Below are 17282 nucleotides of genomic sequence, written 5' to 3' on the forward strand. Positions count from 1 at the left end.
CTCAATTGTCACTGTTCTTTCTGTGTTGTGTCGCAGTAATGATGTTCGATTGTAGGTTTTGGCCTTTGAGTCAGCTTAAAAACCTCATCAGTGGTCTATGTGAGTAACATACACTTAACGGAGTCAAATCGTCACCCTGCTAGGGACTAGACAGGAGTTCTTCTACAGATATCGAGCCTCTCCCTTCACGCCACAGTGAGCAGGATAAGCTGCTCTAGCAGCCCAGCACAGCTCCAGACTCCCGTCCTGAATGGCACCCCATAGGCCTCTGTTCATAAGTAGTGCACTATGTAGGGAATGGGGTGCCATTTGGGACACTGGATCCAGACTCAGGCGTTTCCCTGTCTGTCTTTGTGCTAGCTAAGGACCCGTGTATTATACAGTGGATTTGCTCTGCTACTGAAGTGCAGTCCTGGCAAGCCAAAGGGACATAAAGGACATCAATGGTTTGCGTCCCAAATGGCACACTATTCCCTATTTAATGCACTACTTTTGACTAGGGACCATAGGGTTTTGGTCAAAAGTAGTGTACTATATAGGGAATAGGGTGCCATTTGGGACGAAGCTAATTACTATACTGACATGACACTGCCTGAACCAACTAAGACACTTCACTGATCAATCTTCACACTGTTCAGTAGCACGTCACTGGAAATCCCCATCACCCATAAAAGGCCTGGGCTAGAAGCTCACTCTTGTGTAACAGCAAGACAATTATAAGATGACAGGAAAGGAATATGTTATTTTAGATAAATTGTTTGAAAGTGTAATTCATAATTTATGCATACTTTACAGACTAAGCTACTTATACTACCCTCGGGGCAGCATTTCATTCCATACTATAGCCCTCTGAGCACAATACGTGAAATGATGTTGAAAAGACACCTTTTTTTGTTGAAAATGTTGAAAAGATACCCTTTTGGTTGAAACTATGTATTTGTAGTTGAAAAGTGTTTTTTCAATGTTTTGTGCTCACTGGGAGCGTACGGATCACACTGTTGATTAAGTGTCATTTTTGACCACATGGTAAACAGCCAAATGAAAAGAGGAAGCAGATAAAGTTGAGGCAACAGACCGAACACATTTGGCATGAGTCTTGACGTTTCCTCGCACATCATAACTTCTTGGAAATAGAAAAACAGAATTCACTGAACACTGAATAGGAGACTAGGCGAGAACAACTTAAGTTGTATCAATTAGCTTATATACAAGTGTTAATTTTGGGGGATTCTTACCATCTCTTTGTATTTTAACCTCTATCCCACAATGTATTCTTAGAATGCTTATTTAGAAACGCACGCACAGACACAGACACACACATACACACAGACACAGACACAGACACAGACACACACACACACACACACACACACACACACACACACACACACACACAGTATCTGATGGGGATTTCTCAACGCCACTACAGTCACAACTCTCTGCCACTTTGTTTTCATGCTTCTCTTCCAAAATGTCTGTGCCTGATAGAAGGACATCACAGTGAAGACAGTAACACAATCATAAGAAACAGAGGCTACGTCCAAAATGCCACCATAATATAAAGTTCTATACTATTGACTAGGTCCCATAGGGTAGTGTGCACTTTACATAGGGAATAGGGTGCCATTTGGAACACGAACGGATGTGTGGTTACAGCGGATGGTGGGAGGAACATCAGAGTCACTTAGTGAAGAATATACTGTAAGGGAAGTGAGTGGTAATGATGTCATTTTTTTCCGAGAATTGTGATATTTGCGTGTGTGGCACGTTCATGAGAGAGAGAGAGAGAGAGAGAGAGAGAGAGAGAGTGTGAGTGAGTAAGACTTTTTGTATCTGAGCCATTTTTCTCTGAACTCTGACAGGTATAGCAGTCAGTCCACATAATGCGGGCCCAGGATGGTCTAGATCTAGAAGGTTAATTACTGAGACCCACCTGCTGAACCTTACCCATGTTCTTCTGCTCCAGGGGACCTGTCCTCCTGCGCTCCCCGGGAAACATGCTCCTCTTCTGGATGTCTTGTGGATCACTTCTCCCTCTCCTGGTCCTTTGCAATAATGGACAAGAATGCTGCACCATCCAGGACAACACACAATATCATGGTAAGGTCAAAGTCTAAGACTCTTTTTTTAGCAGATATCGATGACAACAAAATGTATAATTTAGACATATGGTTAGATGTTTCATTGTGGACATTATAGAAAGTCTCATTAAGATACAGACACTAGCACAACACTGCCACCCACTTGGAAATGTGTTTTTTCCAGAAGTGATTGTAGATCATATTTTCTACCCATATAGAGAGAACTGTACACCATACAGCACAATGTGTTCTAATTATATTGTCTATATCCTTCTTCCCACTCCGTCTCTCCCATAGTGTCCCCTGTGCTTGAGTCCCTGCGGTGCTACAATGACTACAGATCCTACGTCCGCTGTAGCTGGGAGGAGAGTCCACACCCGTCCTCACAGCCGTTAACCCTATACTACTGGGACAGCCCTGAGAACCGGTAAGGATAGAGCTGATGGGGTGATGAGAGGACAGAGAGAGAGAGGGAGGAAGGGAGGGAGAGAGAGGTGGACCCCGAAAAACAATGTACTCAATGAACTCATGTCTCCCTCTTTCTCCGACCCTCTAGTGAGTCCTTGTGTAACCCCTATGGTCAGCGAGCACGGAATCCCAACAACATCAAGCTCACTGCCCAGTGTCAGTACAACACTAAATACTTTGGCATCAATACCAACCATGTCTTCTTCTTCAATACCTCCTGTCCCCCTGCCCTGCTTCTGTCTAAGAATGGTGAGTTTAAACATTGCAGGACACCTGTCATTGGTTCTCAATTATTTTACATTTACATGTTTCATTTTAGTTACAAGTTAGCTAGCAGATGACCAAATTCAGTCAAATATATATAGGGTCCTATATCTGTATTTCACTATTCATGTATGTGTTGATTTGTTTTTGACAGTGTGTACATGTGTGTATTACAGTGAGGGTGCGTACACCAGTCCACCTATCACAGCAGCGTGTAGAGAGAGGGGGCCGTTTGCTCAGCTGGGAAAGCCCCTACCCCCCATCATCCCTCTTGACCCCCACTCTCAACTACCAGGTCAACTACAGGAGGTCTAACCAGGATGACTGGACAGTATGTACTGGAGTAACAAACAATTAGCTTGAGTGCCATATCTTGTTTGTGCTATATATTGCCAACTCATTGTCAAGGACAGCAGGCAAAAAGCGCAAACAAATCTGGGACCAGGTTACATACAACGTGCTCTTAAAGACTCCTATTCATCTAACACATGTGCTTCTGAATCATCATAAATACAGTATACACTCTTAGAAAAATGGGTTCCAAAAGGGTTCTTCGATTGTCCCCTTAGGAGAACCCTTTTTTGGTTCCAGTTAGAACTCTTTTGGGTTCCATGTAGAACACTCCAGGGGAAAGGGTTCTACGTGGAACCCAATAGGGTTCTGCCTGGAACCAAAAAGTGTTATTCAAAGGGTTCTCCTTGGGAACAGCCAAATAACCCGTTTAGGTTCTAGATACTACCTTTTTTTCTAAGAGTATTAGTAAACATATTGCTTATGTTTTCCGACCCTCTTGTAAAAAAAGACATGCTAACTCTCATGGTTTTTCATCATGGCATGAGATATCCCCCGGAAAACAAGCACAAGTTTAGGGTAGTTTTGCTCGGTGACAAAATCATGAATCACTTCTTTAAAATCATTAATCACTACCCCTTTGCTGAATGCCCAGTGGTATCACCAGAGTTTCATAACATTTGGGGGCTCAGTCCTGAAGACCAGGGGCTGAGGGGTTTGTGGGTGAGAAAAATAAAGGGCCTTTTCTAAAATCACTTCCTGTAATTTCCTGTAAATCATTTTATATGACTGGAGACATTACAGTAATATTTTTTTTATACCACACAAAGTATCTAAATGTCAAGCTGCTAAAACAAACAACCCATGTCTTAAATGCAACAAGAAGATAGGCCAATGAAAAGAGTGGATACTCAGATCTTAGGTCTACAAGATGAGGAGGACATTATAGTCCACCAACTTGCCAGTGTTTACTCACTAATTTAATCAGAATTGTTCCTCAAGTGTATTTTTAAATATTGTGAAATACCTTCTAGCTGCTGCCTGCTGTACATTGACAGCCACAACTCAACAATCAGCTGTTTTATATTTGCCGTAATCGCCCACAATGTGACAAAACACATTCTACAGCAATTATTTTAAATAATTATATAAATATTTCATGTATTTTTATAGAGACAAGGAGTAATTATATCACTTGTCAAATTTAATTTCAATTTATCTGCAGCACTTCCAGTACCCCTTCCTGCAGCGCTATGGTTTCTTCCATGTGCTATGCTCCCCCCAAGGCCAAAAGATCAACACTTATTATTATTAATTAAATGGATTGTGGTCAGTAACCCCATATGAGGTTGTTGTATAGGTAGGCCTACTGTTACGATAATATTTTAAATAATCAAGCAGCAAATAGCCTAGCCTAAAATTACAAGAGAATCAATTCAGTAAATCAAATGAAGCCAATAGTGGTTTTCAGCTATATTGTTATTAAAATGATGTAGGCCTTATGACTTTTTAAAACAATAACAACAACAAAAAACATGTCAAATTACTTGCATAGACTATAAGGAAAAGTGTACAATGTGTATTCACATCAGTACGCTAAGGGACTGAAATGCATCAGAAAAGTATTGGAAAGTTCAGGAAAACATCAGGGAAGCTCATCAGGTAGGCTATATAGGCCTAATGTGTGTGTGTGTGTGTGTGTGTGTGTGTAGAGAACAGCTGCATTACTTTTAACTGTTAGACTAATGATCGTGAGCACTCAACTCAACTTAGCTAACATTACCTAGCATAATTGTAACCTAATATCTAAACAGAGATTCAGTGAAAACCAAAAATCGGGCATTGATTGATTTATCAAGATGAGTTCCCACGTTGTCCCAATCAAAACGGTGCTGGAATGATCAGTTGACCACACATGGAAATGGCTTTACATTTATTATAGCCAGTGCTATTGTTTTAGGTAGCCTACCAGAGCACGATTTTATCAATTATTAAGCCATTTCTGAATGAAAGTTGGTACCAACGTGAAACCTTTCATTCAGAAAATCCCAAAACACCAAATTAGGCCTACCTTATTATAAATTAGGCCATCATCACTGTCAATCGTGAATGATAATTCACGTTTTACAGGTTAAACGTCCATGCTGCATGCATGCCAACAGTTCGATCCCAAACAGGTTGATGGGAATATGCATTTTGATCTTCTTGAATATGTAAGTAAGGTTGGCTAACCGGCTGAACTAATCACATTTTAGAGCAGATAGAGTTAAACACAGCAACCGCATGAGAAAAAAAATGCTGCATTTCAAAATTGTCATATGAAATTACATTGTGTTTTTGGCATAACCGTAGCCTGCCATTATCATTTGATTATAGTTGGTTTGTTATGTAGAATACTAATTAATCATTAAGTGATCTTGCGAGACATTGCACCATTCTGAGAAATGGCTGCAGGAATGTCCACCACTGCAGAAATGTCCACCAGCACTTGCCAGAAAATGTCATGTTAATTTCTCTACCATAAGCCGCCTCCAACATCATTTTAGAGAATTTGGCAGTACGTCCAACCAGCCTCACAACCGCAGACCACGTGTAACCACGCAAGCCCAGGACCTCCACATCTGGCTTCTTCACCTGCGGGATTGTCTGAGACCAGCCACCCAGACAGCTGATGAAACTGAGGATTATTTATGTCTATAATAAAGCCCTTTTGTGGGGAAAAAGACATTCTGGTTGGCTGGGCCTGGCTCCCCAGTGGGTGGGTCTGGCTCCAAAGGGGGTGTGCCTATGCCCACCCATGTCTGCGCCCCTGGCAGTCATGTGAAATCCATAGATTAGGGCCTAATGAATTTATTATAATTGACTGATTTCCTTATAACTGTAACTCAGTAAAAAAAATTGAATTTTTTTCATGTTGCGGTTATAGTTTTTTGTTCAGTATAAGTGTTACATTCAGTTGACTACAAAAAAATTCACACCATTGCAACAGCGCAAAAAAATTGGGGCTGCCCCAAAATCCTGGTGACGTCCATGTTCTAGCTCGTCACGATCCTTACCAAAGATTACCACGCCACTATCTAAGACTGAGAGGATATCACACGGCAATAGTATAGAAAACAAATCCACCGGTGGGAGTCACATAAAGATCAGGTCTCTGTCTCAATAGTCTGAAGTGGTTTCCACCCTTTCAAATGCACTGATTCAAGCCACAGGATAGGTGGAAGCAGTTTGGAAGATTCTTTCAGGAAGTCTACATTCACCTGTCCAGACCAGGTGCTTCACACTAGTGCAGATGAAGGGAAGGAAACAAAGAAAGGAACCCACTGGGGACTTAAATCAATGCTGATTCCATGTTATTTCAATGATGTTTATGTTCAATTATGTTGAACCAACGTGGAATAGATGTTGAATTGATGTCTGTGCCCAATGGAGAGCCACTTTCGTAGATTGAGATGCACACATAATGTGTGTGTCAAATGGCATCCTATTGCCTTTGTAGTACACAACTTTAGACCACAAGCCTTGTGGGGCACTATGCCATTTGGGACTCTATATTCTTTGTCTGTTTCTCTCTGTGCAGGCAGTGGAGGTTCAGGACACCCAGCTGAGTGTGAAGGCTGATGCTCAGGTGCCCGGCTTCCAGTATGAAGCCAAGGTGAGGGCAAGGAGGAAGACGGGACTGTGGAGCGAGTGGAGCCCCCTAGTGACCTGGTTGACTGAGGAGGGTGAGTGGAAACCCTACGTATACATAAACATACTCCATCCTCCGTCCTCCATAATGTAATGTCATACAATGAAATGTATTAGTTTCATGGCATTGTAATGAGTTTGTAATGAAATTGTAATGAGGGACTTGCGATGGCATGTGATTTGCCAGGGAGTTGTGATCGCGTCATGTTAGCATTGCTCAGTCGTGCATCAATGTCTTCTTTCCTTTTGTTCACTCCCGTCCTCCCTAATTCCCTCTCTCTCTCTCTCTCCATCTCTTTCTGTTTCTCTTCCTCCTGTCCTCCTGTCCTCCTGCTCCCTCCCTCCCTCACCTCCCTTCCCTCCCTCACTCAGACCCTGTGCCAGGCCCCTCCAATGCGCAGTGTGTGTTGGATAATGAGACTGCGGTGACATGCAGTTGGGAGGTGAAGAGAGACCTGGCTCAGTTCCTTACCTTCCACCTGTCCTGCAAACACAACCACACTGCACCGTGAGTTAAGATCTGTGTGTATGCCTTTGTGTTTGTGCGCGCTGCATGCGTTCATGTGCACGTGCCCATGGATGAGACAGAACAGTTGACTACACTTCAGTCTCATGGATGACTACTCTCTTTCACAGCATTGTCCTCCCTCTTCTCCATCCATCCATCCATTTCTCTCTTCCTTTCGCCATCTCTGCAGAGCCCAGAAATGCTGTGATAACACCATGGTCGGCGTTCCATCCAGGGGTCCAGTGCTCGAATACAGCTGCTCCTTCCATGTCCAAGACTTAGAGCAGCTAGAGGTGGAGCTTGTACCCACACGCAACAGCAAAACGTTTAAAACACACAAGAACAGTGAGTCATTTTCACACCGAGACAGGGGTGATATTTGGGGGAGAATAAAATCTCATAGCTGAGACTCCATTTATGATGATATTTGTTTTGATGCAAAAAAGAAAGAAAATATACTACCTCAGTGATTGTGTATCAGTGCTGCCACCTGGAGTTTATATTGTGGTATTACAGGCACAATTTTCTAGAAGGTATCATTTCAGCCAGTAGTTTAGAAATTAGTGCTCATGAGCCAAAACGGGTCCCGGGAAATTGTGCACAACTGTGTACAACGTCATCAATTTCGTACGATATGTTACGTCCTGCAAAAAATAAATACATTCGTAAGTGCTTAAGATCCCGTTCAACTCTTTAAAGATTCTTGATGTCTGATTCTTGATGTCTCTCTCCACACAGTTCGTCCAAACCGTCCACTCAAAGTGCAGATAGAAGAGAGAGATGGGAACTGGATTCTAAAATGGAATCCGCCTCATTTTTATCTGACCGATCATGTGCACTATCAGGTGCAATACTGGAGTAATGAGACTCAGGTAGGATGATCCAAAAGCAATGTCTTGTCATTTTCAGTATTACATTTGATCATCTCTAGTTCATCAGGTAAAGAACGCTCATCAAGCGAGATAGACTGTTGCAATTTTAAGCATCCCATGAATAGATCATTTGACAATGACTGATAATTCTACTGTGTCTCACTTGGTTCTGTCCAACCTTCTCTTTTTCAGGAGGATACTACGTTCCTCAATGTCTCCCAGGGGTCCCGCTCGCTCTCCATCCTGGGGGTGTCCCTGCGCCCCTCTGAGTGCTACCTGGTTAAGGTGAGAGCCCTGGTGGTCCCGGGAAAGCGTGATACTTTTGACGGAGCCCCCTCAGAATGGACCGACCCAGTGGAGTGGACCACACAACCAGGTAATGGACCTAGTAGGTATCTCCTGGTTGAAGCAGGGTTTTAATAGTATTCTGAACCATTGTTGTATTCTATTCTAGCCTGAGAGTGTCTGTTTTTGCTATTATGCCAACTCCTTGTCACTCATTGTCATGTCAATTGCTGTATATGCTTGACAATGACAGCAATGGACTTGACAAGAGCACAAACTTGGACCAAGCTAATTCTATTATTATTATTTTCAAATAACTCTGAAAACATATTTTATCATCAGAGATAACCAGTCTGCACTGAAACAAGTACAAATGGGGGGATGTGAACCATATTTTATTATTTACAATTCATCTAGTCGTGCCAGCCATGCGAGTCAATATAGCGGAGCTCTAAAAACTATAATATGATTATCTATTCATGAGATGCTGAACGAAAAAGCACCAAAGTTAATTTCCCTTGAAGAATGTTTTCAAAAACAAATGTAAAGACCTTCATTATGTATTAAAGAGTGTTTTTTTTTTGCTTCCATGTGTCAGTCTTATGTGCAGCCACGATATTTGCTTTCATGTGAAAAATGAGAGAATAAAAAAATGAGAAAATAATATTGAAATGTGTTGAACACGCCGTTTGGAGGGTTCGGAGAGTGAAATAAGAAGAAATTAAGACTAGACTTGATGAAGGCAGCATACAGGAGCTGATATAATGTGACTTTGTTCTCTTGAAGCAACGACCATCTCAATCAGTTCACATGACAGACAGGAATATCCAGACACTAATCAATTACTCATCGATGATCATCAACTACATTTTCCACTCTTACATTTGCATCTTTTGTCCCATGTTTCCTGGTAGCTTCCTGGTCCATCACCACCTTCCTCTACGTCTTCATCAGTATACTGGTGGCCATTGTCTTCATCGCTCTCTATGTTACCATACCAGCCTGTCACAGGTGATTACTCAGACTTCTCCAACTGTTTCTATTCTTTTTCTACCATTTTAATTCACCCTTCAAATCAAACTTTATTTGTCACATGGGCCCAATACAATAAGTGCAGACTTTACCGTGAAATGCTTACTTACAAGCCTTTAACCAACAGTGCAGTTCAAGAAAATATTTACTAAGTAGATGCCCTTGTGTTATTACTAGTGTTAGAGTCAGTGCTTCCATACAGGTGTGGTCAATTAACATCCCATTAAGCAATTAACATCCCATCATGCTTAGGGTCATGTATAGAAATGCTGGGCAGGCCATTATTTTGGCTACCATGGCTATGGGAACACAATACGATGACAATGGCCCTATCCACAGGGCACGAGTGGTCACTGAATGGGTTGATGAGCATGAAAACCATATAAACCACATGCCATGGCCTTCTCAGTCACCAGATCCCAACCCAATTGAGCATTTATGGGGGATTCGGTAGCGGCGCCTGAGACAGCGGTTTCCACCATCATCAACAAAACATCAAATTATGTCATTTCTCATGGAAGAATGGCATCGCATCCCTCCAATAGAATTCCAGAAACTTGTAGAATCTATGCCAAAGTTGTGTTGGTGTTTCCTTTATTTTGGCAGTTACCTGTCATTTCATTAATTCGTCCATCCCATTGATTCATTCGTTCGTTTTCTGTCCGTAGGAGGGTAGTCCTGTGGGAGGTGTCTGTCCCGTCGCCCCTCAAGAGCAAGGTACTGGGAGAGGTCATTAAGGTAAGTCTGAATGCATCTGAATGGCTGAGTATTCAATCAGCATTATTCACAAAGCATCTCGCTGTAGACTACTCAGCTATTGAATATATGACAACTGCACTCAATAATAATACAAATCATCTAGACTGTGCACAAAGATAATTTTTCATAACCACTATAAATTACATTGTGCGTATCCAGGGCTGTGCACAGACCTTTTAGCGGGCAGGTGCTCAAAATGAAGAAAAAAAATGGCAATTCATATCTCGAAATTCATAACATACTAACTGCCTCTGTAGCGAACATTTAAACATGCTTTAGCATTGGCCTATTTATTTCTACAACAACACACTCACTTACAAGATTGTAAGCAGGCTAGTTACAGTGCCTCCAAAATAAATGATTGACATCGGGAAAAGAGGGTCGGCTATCAGCTAATCATTTGTGTCGATTGATGAAAACCTGCTAGTTTGTGATCTTGACAATGTCACTTCGACTTGGGGGCAATGGGTTCAGAACAACAACCGACAAAAACTGTATACAAAAAATATACCGCCACCCAAAAGGGCGAGTGGGAGGGCAAAGGGGCAGGTGGGAGAGTAAAGGTAGACCCCTATCTGTGCACGTGCCTGCATGTATCCATCTTTCATAGTTCATCACTCACAGATAATGGTATGTCCTCTCTTTCCCAGAAATCTCCTGATAGGTTGTTATTCCATGAGAGTGAGAGAAGTGAGAAGACCTACATCTGCAGGGTACAGACACAGGAGAGCAGGGAGGAAAGCAGTCTCTGCTCCAGCTGGTAAAACTAGCTCACATCTTTATACTTATTTAACCTACACTATCCACCACTTATAAAATACTAACCCTTACCTCACTATGTTGTGTTGCAGCTCTTCAGATAGTCCATTGTGGTTGAACTCAGATGTAAAAGCACATGGACTGTTCCATTCCATTACCAAGGAGGGGTGGAAGAAGTATGACCCAAACTCTTCCTCCCTCCATTTGCTGTCAGTGGACAGATCTGGCCCTCCTGCTCTAGACTCATCCGGCTTCAGCTTCAGTGGCCCTTACATCTTCTGTGGCGACAGTTCACCGGCGCCGAGTGAGTTTCTGAGTCTGGAGCCTCCCTGTGAGGAGTTCGACATCACTCTCTCTAACTCTGAACCCACTTCTCCGTCCTCCTCGGAGAGGTCTGCCCCATCCCTCTCAGAGTCGAGTGAGGGCTACGTGGCGATGCCTCAGGTCTGTGCTGGCCTGTCCAGATCAACAGAGGGAGTGTCTGATGGTGTTACGAGCGCTGTAGTAGCGGACGACAGTAAGAACACTGGTAACAACAACGGCAACAACGACATCATGGCATGGCCCAAGTCAGAGCTCCTCCCACCCGGACCTAGCTCTATGCCCACCTGTTCACCACCCAGTGAGAATGAAGACCCTCCTCCAGCGTACACACCCCCAACCACCACAACCACCCCTCCCACCTTGCCCCCAGTGGGCCCTACCCTACACACCTCTGGGTACTGCTTCCTCCCGGCCCTACAGGCACTTGGGGGCTGGGGCCATGTGCAGTCTTCTGGACCACCTAAAGGGGGCAGTGAAGAGCAGCAGGTCTGTAGGAGGGAGATGAGGCAGGAGGAGCAGTGCAAGGAGGATCCATATGTCAGACTGTCCCAGCTAGCCACTTAGCTAACTAGCTAACCTCATCTAATGCTGGACTACATGAGGGACTACATGAGGGTCACTGTTCTCAATATTTGATCCATTCTAACACTAACACACCTGTCTCAACTAATCACAAGAGCTTGATTATTAGTTGGACTAGTTCATTCAGGTGTGTTAGTGTTGGAATGGACCACATGTGTAAAACTACTGATTTGTGGTCACTGAAGACTGGGTTGAGATTGAGAAACACTTCTATTTCTGGGAGGGAAAACTGTTGGAGCCTCATAGAGAAGCCTCCCTTGATTACTCACAATGCCCAGCAGATGGCATTACTGTACTTACTGTGTATCTGTTGAACTCACAAGAGGTGGCCTATGGATTCTACTGTGACTAACTACAAACACAGAAGCATACTGCAGTAAGCCATTCCTCTCTGGGTGGTAAGGGGACTGAGGGCCAGATTCCCAGGTTTCCACCACATCACATAGATGGTACATGTGTAACGGGGTGGCACTGTTGAGTTGGTGAACGCAGCCTTATGCCTCTGTCAGTGCCAGTGGCTGTTTCTGTCGTTCCACAGCAGGGGTTGGCCCGCGGGCTGCAAAGTGCTGTGTTACAGAATGCGAATGGTGATGACGGTCTCCTGGTCGAATGTAATTCGTCACAAGCTTTGTAAACAACTGGTGTAGACTTACAGTGAAATGTTTAATTATGGGCCCTTCCCAACAATGCAGAGAGAAAATATAGAGAAAAATAATAACACAAGGAATAAATCCACAATGGTTATATACACGGGGTACCAGTACTGAGTAGATGTGTAGGGATACAAGGTAATTGAGGTTGATATGTACATATAGGTAGGGGTAAAGTGACTAGGCAACAGGATGGATAACAAAACAGTAGCAGCAGTGTATGTGATGAGTCAAAAGAGTTAGTGTAAAGAGGGTCAATGCAGATAGTCTGGGTAGCTATTTGATTAACTATTTAGTAGTCTTATGGCTTGGCGGTAGAAGCTGTTCAGGGTCCTGTTGGTTCCAGACATGGTGTATCAGTACCGCTTGCTGCGTGGTATCAGAGAGAACAGTCTGTGACTTGGGTGGATGGTGTCTTTGACAAATGTTTTCCTCTGACACCGCCTGGTATAGAGGTCCTGGATGGCAGGGGCATACACACTACCCTCTGTAGCGCCTTGCAGTCGGATGCCAAGCAGTTGCCATACCAAGCAGTGTTGCAGTGAGTCAAGATGCCTTTAATGGTGCAGCTGTAGAACTTTTTGAGGATCTGAGGGCCCAAGCTAAATATTTTCAGCCTCCTGAGGGGGAAGAGGCATTGTCGTACCTTCTTCGCGAATGTGTAGGTGTGTGTGGATCATGTTTATTTGTTAGTGATGTGGAACTAAGGAACTTGAATCTTTCATCCTGCTCCACAACAGCCCCATCGATGTGGTAGGAGCGTGCTCAGCTCCATGATCAGCTCCTTTGTCTTGCTGATGTTGAGGGAGAGGCCGGGTCACTGACCTCCTCTCTGTAGGTGGTCTCAGCAAACTTAATGATGGTGTTGGAGTTGTGCACGGCCAAGCAGTCGTGGGTGAACAGGGAGTACAGGAGGGGACTAAGCACGCACCCCTGAGGGGCCCACGTGTTGAGGGTCAGCGTGGCAAGCTTTTTGCTTTCTTGGTTAAATGTGAGGACACATTTTAAAAATTGAGGGGAAAGATGTAACAGGGTGGAACTTTTGAGTTGGTGAATGCAGCCTTGTGCCTCTGTCAGTGCCAGGTATGTGAGATTGTTGATTTTAATTAAGGGTATGGCCTTCAGTATTTTACCTGGCTGTTCTTGTTGTTCTACAGATATGCATTACCATGAGAATTCCAAATTCTGAAGCATATCCGGGGATCTTGTGTTTATGGCAAGAATACCCGTATGCCAATTTGACCCGCTCTCCTTCACCCATGGCATGCCCTCCTGAGAGTATTGTGCAACATGTCCTGTGACCACGAGTAATTGATCTGATCTGTGTTATGCCATAGCTCAGGCATATATTGAATGTAATTGTGGATTTGTATGTCAACTAAAGTTTTTTTATGTCCTGTGATAGGGAATCAGTATGAGCTAGAGCTTCCAAGGAACATGTATGCCTGGAGATGAAAATATTGTTTTGTTTGCTGTAAAATAAAGTCATGTTGTTCGCTATACCTCTTCCTACTATTCCCATGCTCCACTCCCTGATGTTAGAGAACCTGTATGTTTTAGATTAGTCCCGAGGACCTCCCCTCGCGTATATGAAAAATGTGGCGTACAATCGACCCCAGGAAGAGATACATGTAAATCCCCCTTGTTACACATCAGAAGAGGTTTGATTCCCAAATGAGTCCCAAATGCCTCCCCATTCACTATGTAGGGAGGTTTAAGTCACAAATGCCTCCCTATTCACTATGTAGGAAAGTTTGAAACCCAAAGGCGTCCCTATTCACTATGTAGGGAAGTTTTAGTCGCAAATGCCTCCCTATTCACTATGTAGGGAAGTTTGAGTCACAAATGCCTCATTATTTACTATTCAGCCTTAGCTGAAAAGTTATCATAGCCATGATACTTAGAGGAGAGCGTGGATGGTTACAACACAAGATAGTTTTCTCTCAATATCTCAAGTGAGAATCATGTGACTCACTGTGCACATGGTCAGTTTAGTCCTCAACCCCCGTGTGAAGAAGCAAGACCCTGTGATAAACTTTGCAGTTTTTATTGACAAAAATATGATTTTGAGGTAAAAAATGAAAGAAATTGACCAAATGTATTTTGCCGATGTTATCACCTGCTTTGTCGTTAGATTCACATATCTTATATCAGGTTTATAACCAGTGTGTGTAGATGTATTTGATGTAAGTTAGCAATGCTAAAGTTTGAACGTAGCTAAAACTGAAAATAACTAATGACTGCAAGGGTCAGGGTTAGTTGGAACAACCTAAGGGAATTCAAATTATGGGCCCTCCAAGCCTGTACCCCAGGACTACCATACCAAGGTTACAACTGTGACTCTGATTCAGTGAGCATGTCCAGCATTCACCTACACACACTGCTCACACGCACACGCCCACACACACATAAACATGTGTTTCATGTGTTTTTTGAGAACACTTCTCACATGTGACATTTCACATTTGAAGACGTGTTTTTGGAACATTTCACATGACATTTCACATTTGACATAATGTATTTTTAGAACACTTCACGTGACATTTCACATGTGAAAATGTGTTTTTGGACAACAAAAATGTGTCTATGATACACACACATTGCTTTTAACATACAGTGTTTTCGTCTTACATATTTGTTTATGTTTAATGTTTATTTATACAACAATTATTATTCAATGTGTCGTCATCTGGTATTTGAACTCACAACCTCTTGGTTCACGGCATTATGATATTTCTGCTACACCACCACACCTGTATTGTCACGTCCTGACCATAGAGAGCCCTTATTTTCTATGGTGGAGTAGGTCAGGGCGTGACTGGGGGTTTAGTCTAGTTTATTATTTCTATGTGGGGTTCTAGTTTTGTTTTTCTATGTTGGTCATTTTGTATGATTCCCAATTAGAGGCAGCTGGTAATCGTTGTCTCTAATTGGGGATCATATTTAAGTAGCATTTTCCCCACCTGTGTTTTGTGGGATATTGTTTATGTGTAATTGTATGTGTGTGTAGTTGTATGTCAGCACTCCATTGTCGGCACGGTTCGTTATTCTTTATTGTTTTGTGTGTTTCACTAAATAAATATGTGGAACCCAGATCACGCTGCACGTTGGTCCAAGTATGCTTCCAACGACCGTGACATGTATTCCTGCAATTTGGACTTCAAAGAAAATCTCAGCTTTGTTAACATGCTGTCACATTCACATGTTGTCACATTAAAATGACATGTGATCACACAAGATCACACACAAGATCTTGTGGAACTCATTAGGGACACCACAAAGATTCCGTTGTTTATTCCAGATGGTGTTGTTTAGTTGTCAGATGTTGTTGTAGTGGTTGAGAAGGGCCAGTTAATGGAACATAAAATGATATTTTATGATTTTTCATATTTTATTATTTCTGCTGCACAAAATGTTAAACATGGCAATGTTGTTCTCATGTTCTCAATAAGGCTTTCAATATTTAGTTGTATGTCATGATATATGCATTTTTTAAAAACAGTTTCATTTCACAGCAAGCCATGTTACAACTGACCTGGGAGGTGACGTAAAATTGTAGCATTTTACTCCTTGTATTTGAGACAAAGTCACCACTTGTTTGTTTGATTTAGAGAGAAAATACCTATACCCATTTGTAGCAGACAGATGGAAGCCGTTCCTACCACAATTTGAATGTAGCTGCTCAAAAAATCTCAGAGAAAATGACAAAAATGCTAAAAGTGTGACAACCATCCCCAGTCCTACGTTATGAACGCTTCGCCAGCACAGAGTAAATGTTCATCTTTGGCACACTATATATGCCCTGTTGGATCATCTGGTGCCCTTAGCAGAAAGTTAACTATTTGTCTGTTCTATTTATTTATGAAATATTTAATGTAATATTCATTTTATATTATGCTTTACATGAGATATGATAAGAAGTTTGATATATGAAAAGGTATACAAAGTTTTTCCTTTATTTTATGTATTTTGTTCTGTAGGCCTATTTCTAAGCGATCATACAAATAGATGATGTTCCTATAGTCAGAGGTTAATGTATACTTTTATTATTATTTAAGAATAAAATGACTATGGCTTTGGCTATGACCTATATGTCACATACAGTGCATTCAGAAAGTATCCAGACCCCTTGACTTTTTCCACATTTTGTTACGTTACAGTCTTATTCTAAAATTGATTAGATAAATAAAACCGTGATCAATCTACACACAATGCCCCCATAATGACAAAGTGAAAACTGTTTTATAGAAATGTTTGCTAATTCATTAAAACTAAAATTAAAATATCTTACTTACATAAGTATTCAGACTCTTTGCTATGCGACTTCAAATTGAGCTCAGGTGCTTCCTGTTTCCATTGATCAACCTTGAGATTTTCATACAACTTGATTGGAGTCCACCTGTGGTAAATTCAATTGGTTGGACATGATTTGGAAAAGCACCAACCTGTCTATATACAGTGGGGCAAAAAAGTATTTAGTCAGCCACCAAATGTGCAAGTTCTCCCACTTAAAAAGATGAGAGAGGCCTGTAATTTTCATCATAGGTACACTTCAACTATGACAGACAAAATGAGAAAAAAAAATCCAGAAAATCACATTGTAGGATTTGTAATGAATTTATTTGCAAATTATCGTGGAAAATAAGTATTTGGTCACCTACAAACAAGCAAGATTTCTGGCTCTCAACTTCTTCTTTAGGAGGCCCTTCTGTCCTCC

At 42.1% G+C, this 17282-nt stretch overlaps 1 protein-coding gene across 1 annotated transcript; it reads left to right on the forward strand.

The window, feature by feature from the left end:
* The first annotated feature begins 1767 nt into the window (after window positions 1–1767).
* LOC139421048 (cytokine receptor common subunit beta-like) lies at window positions 1768–14067 on the forward strand. The gene is made up of 13 exons (XM_071171542.1): window positions 1768–2100; window positions 2379–2508; window positions 2638–2798; window positions 2990–3144; window positions 6685–6829; window positions 7167–7302; window positions 7493–7647; window positions 8041–8174; window positions 8367–8550; window positions 9374–9470; window positions 10160–10229; window positions 10901–11010; window positions 11102–14067. The coding sequence occupies exons 1-13, from the start codon at window positions 1950–1952 to the stop codon at window positions 11895–11897; spliced, it is 2424 nt and encodes an 807-aa protein (XP_071027643.1). The 5' UTR covers window positions 1768–1949; the 3' UTR covers window positions 11898–14067.
* The last annotated feature ends 3215 nt before the right edge of the window (window positions 14068–17282 follow it).

Source organism: Oncorhynchus clarkii, chromosome 12, assembly GCF_045791955.1.
Source record: "Oncorhynchus clarkii lewisi isolate Uvic-CL-2024 chromosome 12, UVic_Ocla_1.0, whole genome shotgun sequence".
Taxonomy (NCBI): domain Eukaryota; kingdom Metazoa; phylum Chordata; class Actinopteri; order Salmoniformes; family Salmonidae; genus Oncorhynchus; species Oncorhynchus clarkii.